Source organism: Ranitomeya imitator, chromosome 2 (genome assembly GCF_032444005.1).
Source record: "Ranitomeya imitator isolate aRanImi1 chromosome 2, aRanImi1.pri, whole genome shotgun sequence".
Taxonomy (NCBI): Eukaryota; Metazoa; Chordata; class Amphibia; order Anura; family Dendrobatidae; genus Ranitomeya; species Ranitomeya imitator.
This window is the reverse complement of record NC_091283.1, coordinates 757,876,532-757,895,281: the sequence shown is the minus strand read 5'-3', so window position 1 is coordinate 757,895,281 and position 18,750 is coordinate 757,876,532. Positions and strand designations below refer to the sequence as shown.

The 18,750-nt window shown below is 42.4% G+C and overlaps 1 protein-coding gene across 1 annotated transcript in view; it reads left to right on the top strand.

The window, feature by feature from the left end:
* MICU1 (mitochondrial calcium uptake 1) overlaps nucleotides 1–18,750 on the top strand; it is a 263,538-nt gene that overhangs the window by 25,129 nt on the left and 219,659 nt on the right. The window contains exon 3 of the mRNA XM_069753326.1: nucleotides 16,849–17,026. Coding sequence (XP_069609427.1) covers nucleotides 16,849–17,026 — 178 coding nt within the window. The remainder of the gene's footprint in view (nucleotides 1–16,848; nucleotides 17,027–18,750) is intronic.

Below are 18,750 nucleotides of genomic sequence, written 5' to 3'. Positions count from 1 at the left end.
GGTTTTCTATAATGGAATGGGTACAAAAACGCTGCAGATTCACAAAAAAGTGACATGCTACGTCTTTTAAACCGCAGTGTTTCCGCAGCGGATTTTCCGCAAAGTGTGCACAGCATTTTTTTTCCCCATTGATTTACATTGTACTGTAAATCAGTTGCGGATCTGTAGCGTTTCTGCACTGCAAAAAACGCTCCGGATCCGCAGAGAATCCACAATGTGTGCACATACCCAAACACTTACTGTGTATAATATACAGTAGGGAAAATGAGTATTTGATACTTCTGATTTTGCAAGCCTTTCGTAGCCTTTCAGAGTAGCAGAAAGGGGTACGGGTTATTTAAGTGTATCATTGCCATATGGATCAGGGAGGCCATTAGTTTGTCTTACACTGCGCGTGGTACTGAAGGAATCAAGGCTCACTCCACCAGAGCTGTGGCAACCTCCAGGGCAGAAAATGCGGAGGTATCAATTGATCAAATGTGTAAGGCCCCAACCTGGTCCTCACCATCTGCCTTCTTTAGGCACTACAGACTATATCTGTCCTTCTTCAGACTTATCCTTTGGTAGAAGGGTGCTGCAAGCATTGTTCCCTCGCGGTGGTGTTTTAATTCTCCAAAATTCTTTCAGGTGTGCTGGCATGGGTGAAGGGGAAACACAAAGGATACTTACTGGTGGCTGTTTTTTCCAGAAACCATAACAGCACCCTTTTATATCCCCCCCCCCTTTCTCACCAAATGTGTGTGTGTGCACTATAGTTTGGGTGTTTAATGCTGTGATATTGATTGTGTATAAATTAACCTGGAGGTCCTCTCATACTCTGTAACCCAACTGATGCAGGGGAGAGGTACCACCCTTTTATTTCAATAGGTTTCCTGTCATTGCTGGGCGGATCCGTCTCTCAAGTGTGCTGTCATGGGTTCTGAAAAAAACGGCAACTGGTAAGTAACCTTAGTCTTTCAGCAGTGCATCGTCCTTTATATGGAGGACCTATACTACCAAAAACAATGGCTGACTAATACTATACACACTGGACGATCTATTTACATTTTGCTCAGGGTGTATCTGAAGTGCTGTCTGCCTGTGTAAGCCGGCTATTAAATGACTGACTATCACTAAATATTTACCGGTCATTTAACACTGAAACATTGTCTTGAGTAAGCAGACTTTTACTGGCCAATAATTGGTATACAGGCGATCCTTGGGATGCTTGTTTTTTGACCTTTTGAAAAAACAAAGCTTTCATTCATCTGCTGAATGTTTTCAGCCGCACATTGTCCATTGTAAACAGGTAGAGTTCTTAAGAGAACAGTGTTATTCTGTAGACACAGAACTATCATATTACCGATCGTACTGTGCACATGAACTTGTGGTCGGCTCGACCATACAGGTTATTAGATTACCCCGATAAGCTTACATTAAGACTATTGGCGTTCTTTTAAATGGCTGCGATCGGCTAGTCTAATTGCACCCCTGTATCTGAATGGGGGATATGTTGGCATCATCAGACTGTCGAATGTCTAAGAATAACCTCCACAATAAAACATCTCAGATTGTTAAGTTAAAGACAAGTGTTATTCCTCATTGACTTGTAGCAATTTATCTCATCATATATATTTTAGGATTTATTAATGTCACGTAAAGAGGTGATTAAATTGTAATTACACGGGACATTTCATGTAAAAATAAATCTCAGCAATTAGAAATAAATACAGCAATTGTTACATCTTACCCTTCTATTAGTAAAAAATAGTCATACTTCAAATCATTTTAACCGGTGTCGGTCAGTGGCACTGATGTGTAGGTGTGTATTATGTTTCAATTACTCTATGGCACTCTGCAGATATATAATTTCCAAAGATTTCCGCACTTTACCAGCATTCATCTAAATTAGCTGGCCCCGAATGCTGTCTGAAATGACATTTATACAGCCGGAATTCATTTTGCTTATAACGAGTAACATTTGCATAGCAGTTGAAGCAATCTTTTTAGCACCCGTCACCAAATATCATATTAAAACTTTAGGAATATGAGGTTAAGAGAGTTAATCTGAAGCATGAAATGAATACGGAGAGCTCATTTAAAAGGAAAATAATTTAGCAGATTCTGAAATGGAGACAAACACTTGCGTTTAAAAAAAAAAAAAAAAAAAAAAATTGAACCTGTAGTGTTCGGTTTGACTCGTGATATTGGCTCCCGTCTGTCGGAGCACTTGTGGGCCGACCTAGTTCCTGCATCAGAAATTAGCGGTAAACCTAAAGGTACCGTCACACATAACGATATCGTTTACGATATCGTTGCTTTTTGTGACGTAGCAACGATATCGTTAACCAAATCGTTATGTGTAATTTTTTTGCCGGACGAGCTGACGTTTTTAATGATACCATTTTGGTGCAGATACGTTTTTCTCGCTATGTCGTTTAGCGATCAGGTTAATCCTCTTTTCTTTTTTTTTTTTGGATGATCCTGAACACGGGGATACCAAATATGTGTAGGCCTGAAATTTTTTTTTATTGTTTTATTTTGAATGGGGCAAAAGGGGGGTATTTTCAACTTTTTATATATATATTTTTTTTTTTTCATTTTTTTTGTTAAACTTTTTTTTTTTTTAAATTTTGGAATGCTTCAATGGCCTCCATGGGAGGCTAGAAGCTGCCACAACTTGATCGCCTCCGCTACATAGAGGCGATGCTCAGATCGCCCCATGTAGTAGAAATATAGCATTTCTAAGATCGCCGACCACAGGGTGGCACTCATAGCAATCTGGCATCAACAACCATAGAGGTCTCAAGGAGACCTCTAGTTGTTATGCCGATGCACCGATGACCTCTGATCACGTGACAGGGGTCACCGGTGCGCGCATATTCGGCCAGCATTTTTGCTGCATTTTCATTGAAAAAAGCATGTGCAGCAGGGTGTGAAATCTATTTTATTTTTGAGATTTTCCCAAGTTTAAATCAAAATGTCTTGGTATCTTCACATGAGAATGGCAGTTAGAATTAGTGCAATTCATTTACAGTAATGATGTGTTAAAGTAAACAATTGCCTAGGCAATTCAATGGCCGACCAATGTGTGAAACTAGACATTTCCTGACCAATGAGTGAAATTGAGCAATGCCTGACCAACCCAATGGCCCTGACCAATTTGGAGAAAGGTAGTTTTTCAGCACAACCGTCCTGGTAAAATCAAACCGCTTTTGTTGAAAAAAGTTAAAAGATGGTTAAAGGAGAAACCTCATGGCCTGAGGCATTGCTGGCATAGTAGGACGCCCTTAGTCATAAAAGCTATTTGTTGATTTTACCTGCTCAATTGTGCTGAAAAGCTACCTCTTTCTCCAAGTCCTTCCAGCTGCAATGAACAGCAGGTATGGCACCCGCCAGAGGCTTTTTTTTCAGTGCAACAAATCCTCACACATTTGCAGCGTGACCAGCTCCAAACAACCCCACTCTCCCATACCTTTCAGGCCCTGGCCAATGTGTGAAACTAAATAGTATACAAAAAAAGGTTGCACTTTATCGTGCCAAAGCATGTCTAATATGAAATACATGAAATATGAATAGCAAAATGGCTTTTGAACATTAGGAAAAATATTTGAGAGACACTTTGCACAGAATTTGGCCAAATAGTGTGAGCCCATCAACCATCGTCAAGGTGGTCTCATTAAAACTGATGGGTCCCTGAACTCCCTGTCCAAATGTGAACACTTACCGAAGGCTAATGTCTGTATGCTTGGGTGAATGTGGACACCTCTGTCAGCAAAGCCTATATATAAGTTGGCTGGAACCAAGTGTGATTTTTTTTTTTTTTTTGTATATTGTGTATGGAGGTAGCTGCTCTTGGTATGCACCTATTCACACTAGTTTGGATGTGCCAGTCGTTTTTCTGTCATTTCTATGTTAGCTTACTGACTGAGCACTCCTCCCTTCACCATGTGGTTTTTAATTACACCTCAAAGCCGCGACATGTCAGCTGTTTTGTACAGCTGACATGGGCGCGCAATGAGCGCGAGCGGAATCGCGATCCGCCCGCGCCCATTAACTAGTTAAATGCCGCCGTCAAGCGCTGACAGCGGCATTTAACTAGCGCTCCCGGCTGGGAGTGCTCGCACTGCTGACCCCCGTCACATGATCGGGGGTCAGCGGTGCATTGCCATAACAACCAGAGGTCTCCTTGAGACCTCTATGGTTGTTGATGGCAGATTTCTTTGAGCGCCACCCTGTGGTCGGCGTTCAAAGCAACCCTGCATTTCTGCTACATAGAGGTGATCTGTACTTCACCTCTATGTAGCAGAGGCGATCGAGTAGTGCATGCTTCTAGCCTCCTATGGAGGCTATTGAAGCATGCCAAAATTAAAAAAAAAAGTGTTTAAAAATATAAAAAATATATAAAAGTTCAAATCACCCCCCTTTCGCCCCAATCAAAATAAAACAATAAAAAAAATCAAACATACACATATTTGGTATCGCCGCGTTCAGAATTGCCCGATCTATCAATAAAAAACAAAGGATTAACCTGATCGCTAAACAGCGGAGCGAGAAAAAAAATCAAAACGCCAAAATTACGTTTTTTTGGTCGCCGCGACATTGCATTAAAATGCAATAACGGGCGACAAAAAGAATGTATCTACACCAAAATGGTATCATTAAAAACGCCAGCTCGGCACGCAAAAAATAAGCCCTCACCTGACCCCAGATCACGAAAATTGGAGACGCTACGGTTATCGGAAAATCGCGCATTTTTTTTTTTTTTTTTTTTTTAACAAACTTTGGAATTTTTTTCACCACTTAGATAAAAAGTAACCTAGGCATGTTAGGTTGTTAGGTGTCAATGAACTCGTAATGACCTGGAGAATCATAATGGGGGTCAGTTTTAGCATTTGGTGAACATAGCAAAAAAGCCAAACAAAAAACAAGTGTGAGATTGCACTTTTTTTGCAATTTCATCACACTTGGAATTTTTTTTCCCGTTTTCTGTTACACTGCATGGTAAAACCAATGGTATCGTTCAAAAGTACATCTCGTCCTGCAAAAAATAAGCCCTCACATGGCCAAATTGACGGAAAAATAAAAAAGTTATGGCTCTGGGAAGGAGGGGAGCGAAAAACGAAAATGAAAAAACGGAAAAAGCTCCGGGGGTGAAGGGGTTAATAAATTGTCAGCTTTTGAGACCTTTGTGTGCGCTCGTTTTCCTATGTAGGTTGGTACATACACGCAGAGCGAGCTGCTTGTGAAGGGGTAAGAGCCCTGAGTTGTAGGCTCTGAACATAGAAAGCCACTCTTCTGTCAGCTGTAGTCACTCCTGCTAGCTTTTTTCCAAGTCACTTAACCTTTCCTGCCTCTTTGCCAATGTGATTGTTTCCAGAGTATTTTGTTCTCCAGACTTTTACTGTAACTACTCTGCAGTGTTGGGTTAAAGCCCGAGTGCCCTAAAGAAGAAATAAATCCTGCTGTACGATCATGATTATCTAGTATTGTGAGCTAGGTTAGAACCGTAACGTTTATTTGGCTGGGGCAACATGTGGAGAAATTGAAGTCATCATTGGATTTTACAGTAATTCCTTGTAAATGAAAATTATTGTGTAGTCTAAACCTTTCTTTTACACCAAGGCTGGCTTTAGAGGTTTGCTATCAGACTTCAATTTCCGGGCCGACCGCAGTCTTCTGATCCGAAATAAGTCTATGAAGCTGGGTCAGCAGACCTATAGCAGGTTCTTCAGCGAATGAGAAATGTGCATGTGTGAAGCTGGCTTTACTCATTGAATAATTTTAAACCATCTTCATTAAAGGAAAAGTCCAGCATGTTTTTTCCCCCCTTTTATTGCCCTCTTTATTAGCCATCAATGACGTATGTGTGATGTCTTCCTTTCTATACGAGAACCACATTCTGAGACTCATCGACTTTCTTTAAGCCGGTTGGTCACAATATGATACTGGAGGCGCGAGAAAAAAAAAATGCTGGAGTTGCCTGTAATTATTTTAGCAGTATGAGGGAGGTTGTCAGACTTTAGAAAATCAGTCATTTCCCCAAAAGCTGTGCATATCTTGTCTGGTATTGCTCCTCAGCCATGTTCATTGATTCACATCTTGGATGTCTACTGTTTCTGAGGTGATACTACCTTTTTTTTTTTCTAATACCCTCACTTTAATGATTTTTCTGTATGCCAATTTGGCTGGATTAGAATGTGAAGACATGCAATGCAAGTCAAAAACTGGATTTCAAACAAAATTTCAAGCAAGTAGAGGTGAAGGGGACTGAAAGGTGTGGTGGCCCTGCCTACATCAAGCTTTAAAGAGTACCTGTCACCAGTCTGGGGCTGCAATTTTTATTGCCTAAAAAATGAAGATCTCCAGAATGAGTTTTCTAAATATCTATTCACAGAAATAGTCAGAAGTATCCCCAAATGCCCCTTGAAAGGGCCTACATTTTTAGCAATCTAGCAAGAGTCCAGACTTCTGGATTGTTAAACCATGGTATGTAAAGTGAAGACATACGCCCCCACACTCCACAGCCCACACAACCGTTCTTGCCGTGAAAGAGCGAGCGCTCATTCTTTGCACTAACCCCACTGCTGCCATGTTCTTCACTGATTTAACATTGTTACCCTTCAGAATCCACTTACGGTAGTAAAGTACATAGTACCGATGCCCCCGCCAACCTAATTATCAATATCTTTATAGTTGTAAGCCTGCTTAATATATTTCAAGACAGAAACAGAATAAACATATAACCTGCTGTACGTAAATTATTAAAAGCAATAGTACATATAAATAACATAGGGTACTTGTTCAACCCCGTTTTTGATTTAAAAAAAAAAATAAAATAAATCACGTGTGAAAGCCATCCCACCAGCGTCGGTATACCACAATCGAGATGGTCCTAAACCTTATTTTTTTGTTGTTGTTGTTGTTGCGTTTCAGGTTTCTGTGTTTAGTGCGGGTAAGGTTGTAGCCTCCCTTTCTTTGAGCTGGACATAATGTTTGTATAGCTTCCCATTTGCTGAGTATCCATTTGGGACCAGGTCCTGCTCTGCACTTACTAAGTACCCTACGTTATGTATATGCGCTATTGCTTTTACTTATTTACGTACAGCCGGGTATGGGTTCATCTTCTTTCTGTCCTGGGTTTTGTCTTTTTAATAGCCAGTGTGAACATGCTCCTATTTTGCACGCATGCCACCTTATACTCCAAGACATCTACCTCAAATAGGTGTATATGGCCAAATATTTTGTGTAACAGAGCTCTTAGCGATGCCTTCTGCATTGTTAAAGTCCGCTTCTGTTCACATTAATTTACATCCAGCCACCGACCGAGTGGAGACAAGCTTTTATTGCTGGGGATGTTGGCTGTAGGACTCCCATTGATCAGCCAATTATGGCATATACCATGGGTAGGCCATCAATATCATAGCAGTAAAACAATCCTTTAAGACAGGTATTTGAAGTTCTGGCCTAAGTAAATTTCCCCCATGTATCTAGTGTGTCGTTGTCTACTTTGTGCGCATACAGCTGGGATTTGGACCTCTTAAATTCAGGATAAAAAAGTACAAAACAGCCAGCTCACCCATCAACTCATCCAGGACTCCAAGCACGGAAACTGCAGTGCGGCAGGAAACTGCTATCGATCGAATAGATAATCCAGCTTAGTCCGTCCCGTGAAAACTTTTGAATTTTATTGAAAATTTTCTTTTAAGATTAGTAATCAAATATGTGTAAAAGTCACAACCCCCATGTGGGAAGAGTAGCAGGGGCAGACGCGTTTTGAACCTTGCTCTTCTTAGTCCTTGCATTGTATTTTTTTATTATCTATTTTTTGTATTCGGGAGGTGCAAGGGATTTCTGTAACCCCTGGTACCAGATTTTGCGGTCTGGTTTGCCGCTTTCCGGTCATTACATATAGCATTTAGGTGTGATATAAATCCAGGCTGCAGATTTTCTGTTGAAGCCAGACGGCCGCTAAAAAGATGATTTGTCAGGAAAACAAATCCTTTCATAAATGTTCTGCCTGTGTTTTTTAGTATTTTGACGGCTGACATTTGGTTATAAAATAGATGTGATCCATAGCCATCAATCAGTCACTGCTCACACCTACGTGATTTGCTTGAGAGACCATAAATCTCACCCAGTAAAACATAAACATACAAATCATTTCTTGGATTTCTTAAAGTAATGTGAAAAGAAACAATCTCTAGGAGCATAGCACAAGCTGGAATTCTAATGGGAAATAGAGCTAGGAACGGTAAATGTCGACATTACTGCTATAGAAGAGCCTAGTACACAGGGTGACTACATAGAGAAGGACACTTGTACTTAGAAATGCTGCTGGCCCCTCTCGGGGTATGTCCACAGGGGTCAGATACTCGGGTCTTACACAGACCTCTGTGATTTTTCTTGTATGTAAAATAACACGGACCCTTGTTCATCAGTGTTTGACCTGAGTTTCATCAGTTTTTGGTCCATGTCAGTTTTCACCATCAGTGTTTCATCAGCGATATTCACTGTTGAGAAGAAAAAATAAACCTCAAGGTCTGATTTCATTAGTTGCTACTAAATTTAAGTTGAAAATTACTCTTCTCAGTTAAGTTATTTCAGTGACTATTGTGGGTTTTTCTCACTTTGTCAGACGGATACTAAACATTTTGGCCACGTGTGTAATGGACTACTCTTCTTTGTCCCACTAAAATTACACCAATGTAAAGGAGATCCAATCCAAGTGTTCTTCTGGACTCTGATGCATCAATGTCTGATACCTATGTTTTGGGTGTAAAACGTAACCTTCCCCCCTCCATTAACACAGTGGCCTGAAATGTGTGAATTCTACATTCTTCCAGCTCAGTTTCTGCATTACATTTATATGTGTCGTGGTGGAGTGTCATGGTGGTGTTGCCTGCAGCAGGCAGTTTCTGGCCACTTTAGTTACATATAACCCATACAGATGATTCTGCTGCGGATAACAGTGACTACCACAGGTGAACTTCGTATACGCCTTAGTCCTGAGGACCAAGAAAATGTCTTGGGGTGGACTACATTACTGGTAGAAGTGGCTCAGATCTTAACCCCTTCCCGACCTGTGACACAGCGTATGCGTCATGAAAGTCGGTGCCAATCCGACCTGTGACGCATATGCTGTGTCACAGAAAGATCGCGTCCCTGCAGATCGGGTGAAAGGGTTAACTCCCATTTCACCCGATCTGCAGGGACAGGGGGAGTGGTAGTTTAGCCCAGGGGGGGTGGCTTCACCCCCTCGTGGCTACGATCGCTCTGATTGGCTGTTGAAAGTGAAACTGCCAATCAGAGCGATTTGTAATATTTCACCTAAAAAAATGGTGAAATATTACAATCCAGCCATGGCCGATGCTGCAATATCATCGGCCATGGCTGGAAATACTAATGTGCCCCCACCCCACCCCTCCGATCGCCCCCCCAGCCCCCCGATCTGTGGCCCGCTCCCCTCCGTCCTGTGCTCCGCTCCCCCGTCCTCCTGTCCGCTCCCCCGTGCTCCAATCACACCCCCCCGTGCTCCAATCAAACCCCCCCGCACTCCGATCCCCCCCCGTGCTCCGAACCACCCCCCCTGCACACCGATCCCCCCCCCCTGCACACCGATCCACCCGCCCGCACACCGATCACTCTCCCCCATGCTCCGATCCCTCCCCCCCCGTGCTCCGACGCCCCCCCGTGCCCTGATCTCCCCCCCCTGTGTCCTGATCTCCCCCCCTTATACTTACCGATCCTGGCGGGGTCCGTCAGTCTTCTTCCCCGAGCGCCGCCATGTTCCAAAATGGCGGGCGCATGCGCAGTGCGCCCGCCGAATCTGCCGGCCGGCAGATTCGTTCCAATGTGAATTTTGATCACTGTGATATAATCTATCACAGTGGTCAAAATAAAAAAACAGTAAATGACCCCCCCATTTGTCCCCCATAGATAGGGACAATAATAAAATAAAGAATTTTTTTTTTTTTTCACTAAGGTTGGAGTTAGAACTAGGGTTAGGGTTAGGGGTAGGGTTAGGGTTAGGGTTAGGGGTAGGGGTAGGGTTAGGGGTAGGGGTAGGGGTAGGGTTAGGGGTAGGGGTAGGGGTAGGGTTAGGGGTAGGGGTAGGGTTAGGGGTAGGGTTAGGGTTAGGGTTTCGGTATGTGCACACGTATTCTGGTCCTCTGCGGATTTTTCTGCAGCGGATTTGATAAATCCGCAGTGCTAAACCGCTGCGGATTTATGGCAGATTTACCGCGGTTTTTCTGCGCATTTCACTGCGGTTTTACAACTGCGATTTTCTATTGGAGCAGTTGTAAAACCGCTGTGGAATCCGCAGAAAGAAGTGACATGCTGCGGAATGTAAACCGCTGCGTTTCCGTGCAGTTTTTCCGCAGCATGTGTACAGCGATTTTTGTTTCCCATAGGTTTACATTGAAATGTAAACTCATGGGAAACTGCTGCGGATCCGCAGCGTTTTCCAAAGCGTGTGCACATACCTTTAGAATTAGGCTATGTGCACACGGTGCGGATTTGGCTGCGGATCCGCAGCGGATTGGCCGCTGCGGATCCGCAGCAGTGTTCCATCAGGTTTACAGTACCATGTAAACCTATGGAAAACCAAATCCGCTGTGCCCATGGTGCGGAAAATACCGCACGAAAACGCTGCGTTGTATTTTCCGCAGCATGTCAATTCTTTGTGCGGATTCCGCAGCGTTTTACACCTATTCCTCAATAGGAATCCGCAGGTGAAATCCGCAGGTGAAATCCGCAGGTAAAACGCAGTGCCTTTTACCCGCGGATTTTTCAAAAATGGTGCGGAAAAATCTCACACGAATCCGCAACGTGGGTACATAGCCTTAGGGTTAGGGTTGGGTTGGAATTAGGGTTGTGGTTAGGGTTAGGGGTGTGTTGGGGTTAGGGTTGTGGTTAGGGGTGTGTTGCGGTTAGGGTTGTGGTTAGGGTTACGGCTACAGTTGGGATAAGGGTTAGGGGTGTGTTGGCGTAAGAATTGAGGGGTTTCCACTGTTTAGGCACATCAGGGGGTCTCCAAACGCAACATGGCGCCACCATTGATTCCAGCCAATCTTTTATTCAAAAAGTCAAATGGTGCTCCTTCCCTTCCGAGCCCCGACGTGTGCCCAAACAGTGGTTTACCCCCACATATGGGGTATCAGTGTACTCAGGACAAACTGGGCAACAATTACTGGGGTCCAATTTCTCCTGTTACCCTTGAGAAAATAAAAAATTGCTTGCTAAAACATCATTTTTGAGGAAAGTAAAATGATTTTTTATTTTCACGGCTCTGCGTTGTAAACGTCTGTGAAGCACTTGGGGGTTCAAAGTGCTCACCACATATCTAGATAAGTTCCTTGGGGGGTCTAGTTTCCAAAATGGGGTCACTTGTGGGGGGTTTCTACTGTTTAGGCACACCAGGGGCTCTGCAAACGCAACGTGACGCCCGCAGACCATTCCATCAAAGTCTGCATTTCAAAACGTCACTACTTGACTTCCGAGCCCCGACATGTGCCCAAACAGTGGTTTACCCCCACATATGGGGTATCAGCGTACTCAGGACAAACTGGGCAACAATTACTGGGGTCCAATTTCTCCTGTTACCCTTGAGAAAATAAAAAATTGCTTGCTAAAACATCATTTTTGAGGAAAGAAAAATGATTTTTTATTTTCACGGCTCTGCGTTGTAAACGTCTGTGAAGCACTTGGGGGTTCAAAGTGCTCACCACATATCTAGATAAGTTCCTTGGGGGGTCTAGTTTCCAAAATGGGGTCACTTGTGGGGGGTTTCTACTGTTTAGGCACACCAGGGGCTCTGCAAACGCAACGTGACGCCCGCAGACCATTCCATCAAAGTCTGCATTTCAAAACGTCACTACTTGACTTCCGAGCCCCGACATGTGCCCAAACAGTGGTTTACCCCCACATATGGGGTATCAGCGTACTCAGGACAAACTGGGCAACAATTACTGGGGTCCAATTTCTCCTGTTACCCTTGAGAAAATAAAAAATTGCTTGCTAAAACATCATTTTTGAGGAAAGAAAAATGATTTTTTATTTTCACGGCTCTGCGTTGTAAACGTCTGTGAAGCACTTGGGGGTTCAAAGTGCTCACCACATATCTAGATAAGTTCCTTGGGGGGTCTAGTTTCCAAAATGGGGTCACTTGTGGGGGGTTTCTACTGTTTAGGCACACCAGGGGCTCTGCAAACGCAACGTGACGCCCGCAGACCATTCCATCAAAGTCTGCATTTCAAAAGTCACTACTTCCCTTCTGAGCCCCGACGTGTGCCCAAACAGTGGTTTACCCCCACATATGGGGTATCAGCGTACTCAGGAGAAACTGGACAACAACTTTTGGGGTCCAATTTCTCCTGTAACCCTTGGGAAAATAAAAAATTCTGGGCTAAAAAATTATTTTTGAGGAAAGAAAACGTATTTATTATTTTCACTGCTCTGTGTTATAAACTTCTGTGAAGCACTTGGGGGTTCAAAGTGCTCACCTCACATCTAGATAAGTTCCTTTCGGGGTCTAGTTTCTAAAATGGGGTCACTTGTGGGGGGTTTCTACTGTTTAGCCACATCAGGGGCTCTGCAAACGCAACGTAACGCCCGCAGAGCATTCCATCAAAGTCTGCATTTCAAAATGTCACTACTTGACTTTCGAGCCCCGACATGTGCCCAAACTGTGGTTTACCCCCACATATGGGGTATCAGCGTACTCAGGAGAAACTGTACAACAACTTTTGGGGTCAAATTTCTCCTGTTACCCTTGGGAAAATAATAAATTGCAGGCTAAAAGATCATTTTAGAGAAAATAAAATTTTTATTTTATTTTCATGGCTCTGCGTTATAAACTTCTGTGAAGCACTTGGAAGTTCAAAGTCCTCACCACACATCTAGATTAGTTCCTTTGGGGGTCTAGTTTCCAAAATGGGGTCATATGTGGGGGATCTCCAATGTTTAGGCACACAGGGGCTCTCCAAACGTGACATGGTGTCCGCTAATGATTGGAGCTAATTTTCCATTTAAAAAGCCAATTGGCGTGCCTTCCCTTCCGAGCCCTGCCGTGCGCCCAAACAGTGGTTTACCCCCACATATGGGGTATCAGCGTACTCAGGACAAACTGGACAACAACATTTGCGGTCCAATTTCTCCTATTACCCTTGGCAAAATAGGAAATTCCAGGCTAAAAATCATTTTTGAGGAAAGAAAAATTATTTTTTATTTTCATGGCTCTGCATTATAAACTTCTGTGAAGCACCTGGGGGTTTAAAGTGCTCAATATGCATCTAGATAAGTTCCTTGGGGGGTCTAGTTTCCAAAATGGGGTCACTTGTGGGGGAGCTCCAATGCATAGGCACACAGGGGCTCTCTAAACGCGACATGGTGTCCGCTAACAATTGGAGCTAATTTTCCATTCAAAAAGTCAAATGGCGCGCCTTCCCTTCCGAGCCCTGCCGTGTGCCCAAACAGTGGTTTACCCCCACATATGAGGTATCGGCGTACTCTGGAGAAATTGCCCAACAAATTTTAGGATTCATTTTATCCTATTGCCCATGTGAAAATGAAAAACTGAGGCGAAAAGAATTTTTTTGTGAAAAAAAAAAGTACTTTTTCATTTTTACAGATCAATTTGTGAAGCACCTGAGGGTTTAAAGTGCTCAATATGCATCTAGATAAGTTCCTTGGGGGGTCTAGTTTCCAAAATGGGGTCATTTGTGGGGGAGCTCCAATGTTTAGGCACACGGGGGCTCTCCAAACACGACATGGTGTCCGCTAACGATGGAGATAATTTTTCATTCAAAGAGTCAAATGGCGCTCCTTCCCTTCCGAACCTTACCATGTGCCCAAACAGTGGTTTACCTCCACATGTGAGGTATCGGTGTACTCATGAGAAATTGCCCAACAAATTTTAGGATCCATTTTATCCTGTTGCCCATGTGAAAATGAAAAAAATTGAGGCTAAAAGAATTTTTTTGTGAAAAAAAAGTACTTTTTCATTTTTACGGATCAATTTGTGAAGCCCCCGGGGGTTCAAAGTTCTCACTATGCATCTAGATAAGTTCCTTGGGGCGTCTAGTTTCCAAAATGGGGTCACGTGTGGGGGAGCTCCAATTTTTAGGCACACGGGGGCTCTCCAAACGTGACATGGTGTCCGCTAAAGAGTGGAGCCAATTTTTCATTCAAAAAGTCAAATGGCGCTCCTTCCCTTCCAAGCCCTGCCGTGCGCCCAAACATTGGTTTACCCCCACATATGAGGTATCAGCGTACTCAGGACAAATTGGACAACAACTTTCGTGGTTCAGTTTCTCCTTGTACCATTGGGAAAATAAAAAAAATGTTGCTAAAAGATAATTTTTGTGACTAAAAAGTTAAATGTTCATTTTTTCCTTCCATGTTGCTTCTGCTGCTGTGAAGCACCTGAAGGGTTAAAAAACTTCTGGAATGTGGGTTTGAGTACCTTGAGGGGTGCATTTTTTAGAATGGTGTCACTTTTGGGTATTTTCATCCATATAGACCCCTCAAACTGACTTCAAATGTGAGGTGGTCCCTAAAAAAAATGGTTTTGTAAATTTCGTTGTAAAAATGAGAAATCGCTGGTCAAATTTTAACTCTTATAACTTCCTAGCAAAAAAAAATGTTGTTTCCAAAATTGTGCTGGTGTAAAGTATACATGTGGGAAATGTTATTTATTAACTATTTTGTGTCACATAACTCTCTGGTTTAACAGAATAAAAATTCAAAATGTGAAAATTGCGAAATTTTCAAAATTTTCGCCAAATTTCCGTTTTTATCACAAATAAACGCAGAATTTATTGACCTAAATTTACCACTAACATGAAGCCCAATATGTCACGAAAAAACAATCTCAGAACCGCTAGGATCCGTTGAAGCGTTCCTGAGTTATTACCTCATAAAGGGACACTGGTCAGAATTGCAAAAAACGGCCAGGTCATTAAGGTCAAAATAGGCTGGGTCATGAAGGGGTTAAAGAGTAACTTTTGTTTAAAATTTTCCTTACAAAAATTAACAATTCACATGAAAATGAGACCCTTTGTAATCTATCTTATCAGAGAAATCAGTTTCATTCTCCTCCTAGATTAAACTTTTAAGGCCCCTTCACATTAAGCGACGCTGCAGCGATACCGACAACGATCCGGATCGCTGCAGCGTCGCTGTTTGGTCGCTGGAGAGCTGTCACACAGACAGTTCTCCAGCGACCAACGATGCCGGTAACCAGGGTAAACATCGGGTTACTAAGCGCAGGGCCGCGCTTAGTAACCCGATGTTTACCTTGGATACCATCCTAAAAGTAAAAAAAACCAAACACTACATACTTACCTACCGCTGTCTGTCCTCCAGCGCTGTGCTCTGCACTCCTCCTGTACTGGCTGTGAGCACAGCGGCCGGAAAGCAGAGCGGTGATGTCACCGCTCTGCTTTCTGGCTGACCGACGCTCACAGCCAGTACAGGAGGAGTGTAGAGCACAGTGCCGGGGACAGACAGCGGTAGGTAAGTATGTAGTGTTTGTTTTTTTTCACTTTTACGCTGGTAACCAGGGTAAACATCGGGTTATTAAGCGCGGCCCTGCGCTTAGTAACCCGATGTTTACCCTGGTTACCAGTGAAGACATCGCTTGATCGGTGTCACACACGCCGATCCAGCGATGTTAGCGGGAGATCCAGCGACGAAATAAAGTTCTGGACTTTGTTCAGCGACCAACGATCTCCCAGCAGGGGCCTGATCGTTGGTCGCTGTCACACATAACGATTTCCTTAACGATATCGTTGCTACGTCACAAAAAGCAACGATATCGTTAACGATATCGTTATGTGTGAAGGTACCTTAACTCTCAGTTCACGGGTAAAATCTGTGTTCAGTGAAGATAGCAGATGTTAGTTGGTGCTTGTAAAATTCTAAAATTCAGACATTCTGCTGCAATTTCTCTTAAAGCAAAATATTCAGTGTTCCATAGAACTCTGTGCACAACTGCCGTCTCCTATCTCAGTACTGGAAAACCTATATTCACTGAAGACAGATTATACCCATGAATTGAGAATGAATGATCAGTCTGGGACCAGAAAGAAGCAGATTTCTCTAATAAGACATAGCTTCTTATTTTCGATAATTTTATTAAAACGTCGGTTACTCTCTACCTATTTTGCGTCCTACACCTGTTCCATTCTAGTAATGGCAATGTACATAGCTTACCACAAGCTTTGGCAAATGTTATCAGTATGGTTGACAATTTACCTTTCTGCTTTCCCTCATGTACTTGGCATTTTGTTTCCCTTTGAAAGCTTCTCATAGTTCACAAGAATTAAAACATTTACATACCCGTAGTTTGATCTTTGTGCAATGCAGCTTAATAGAATTACATCATACTAGATTAATGTAAAACCTTTTTAGAACTCTATTAATTATCTCCAACCCTCATTCACATGAAACATAAAGCAAGTGTATTAAAAGCCTGTTGGAACGTCTCTAGCTTTTACCCTCGCCAACTGTGACCTGAAAGATTCTTGAGTTCTAACATTAATATGATTGTTTATGCTGAATATTCAGAAAGCTAGATAAATCCACATGGAGAAAGCAGTAACTTTTCTGATAAGATATATTACAGAGTTGCCTATTTTTGTGTACAATTGATTTCTGAAATGGAAATTAGAAAAATAGTTACTCTTTAAGTTTATTTTATTTATTTTTTGAGTGTCATTACTTCCATTTCTCCTTTTCTTGCAACTTTACAATGATGACACTGTCTGTTTTGTCTTGTGCTTAATACAATGTGTTAAGGGAATATAAAAACAGAATAGGGAATATTTGTGTATCATGAGAATTTTTTTTGTATTATTTCACCAGAGCCAATGCTGAAGCACAGTCTTCAGTGAAACACAACTTGAGAGAGGAGAACAATGCCAAGGCGAAGGAGGCAGAGGACCAAGAGAACAGTGATGACCAGGCTGTGGAGTCAAGTGAAGAAGACCAGCAGCCGGAAGGAAAAAAGAAAAAGCAACGTGTAGGATTTAGGGATCGGAAGGTATGTGGACTGATGGTGACAGACCAATGATGAGATTATCAGGTTGAAATATATTTTCTTGTTTGCTAAATATCTCATTTTGATATACAGTCAGAATTTAATATGCGCATTTACGCTTTTCAAATTGCGTTCTGACCACAAGCAGCGCTGGCTTCTCTCTTTTTGTAATATATTTTCTTACATGAAGTATCCTTTAATTTACTAGGGTTATTATTTGATACAAGCCAGTTTGGTGACTTCTTCAAACACTTCAGTATAGTGAGGATCTGGTTCCTCAGATTCATTTGTGTTATCCTTTTCATTTTGATTCCCTTCCCCTTTTATAGCAGAGACTGAAGCTTTGCTGGCTGTCATGCCTCTCCAAAGAGTCTGATTATTTAGACTACCTTATGCACATAGCATTATGTCAGCATTGGTAAGAAACTCACAGTAGTTCTGTTGAAGTCAGCAAAGCTTGCTAATTAAAGATGGAGTACAGCAGTGTGTGAACGGATCAGAGGTTCTGCTGTAGAATACTGAAGTCTGTGTTTGAGACTGTACTCTGGTAGATTGTATGAGGTATATCTCCAATAGAAATATGTTGGTTTACCACCGTATACATCATCGCCCATAATTTTGCGAAGGACCTCTATAACAATGCTCAGTCTGCTAAAAAAAATCAGCATGCCACCGTGATATAGGCCAAAAGGACATTCTTGTGGCTTCTCTTTGGGAAATAGAACTATATCAATATGTTGGGTTTATGGTCAAAGAGCTTTTCCCAGTGCGGGACTCAAGCACAATTGTCAGAGCGCCTCATAGAGCCCACAACTCTTGTGAACCACCTTTTAGATCATAAGTCCTACAGCTGCTTCAGAAGCTCCTATTCGAAAGGCGCAGGGCATTCTGGAGACATTCTGACAGCTATATTAAAATGCATTGGTTTGCAGGGTATTGGTGGCATGCATACATACACTGACACTCACTCTTTCACTCAGTCCTCCGCTTCCAACCCCAGGAGAACCTCTCTCAAATTTGAATATTTCATGGACATATAAAGTGCTTTTGTAGAAGGGAGTATATTTGTTAACTTAAGTAGACCATTGATACACCGGTGGAATTTTTTTCGACTTCTAGATCATTATATAACCATTGTCATGGCACAGAAAAGAAATATGCGAAGGAGTCGTATGTAGGAATTTTTTATCAAATCATCCAAGACCCCCCCCCCCCCTTGCAGACCACACTTGTGTGAAGAGGACCCACAGGACCTGCAAATAGGTTTGCATTAAAATGACTGTCTCTGACCATAATGGCGAGAGTTTGGGACTGGTCCAGACAACATTTATTAACTTTTCTTGAGCTGTTACACATGAAAAGCAAAGATCCAAATCAGAGATGCCCATATTCCGCAGTCTAGTGGTGTAGTAAACTGTGTAGGAATCTATATTGTGTAAGAATAACTTTTGAGCTTTTGAACCAGGACATTTGCAAAGGGCTTAAGGGAAGATGTAGAAAACAATATATACTGTAGGTAAAGGCATGTCTAAGTTAAAAAAGGTCATAGCGAGATTTAAGAGAGTCAAAGGTTTGGAAGCTGGATGAATAGTTTGCCCAAATACTGCAAAGCCAACTCTTGAATGTACCTGAGCTTTGCTCTAGTAAATAGGGAAGATGGCTGTTGTACCACACTGGAGTATTGAAGGGAAATAACAGTGATATCAGGGAAAAGCATGGTTATTTGT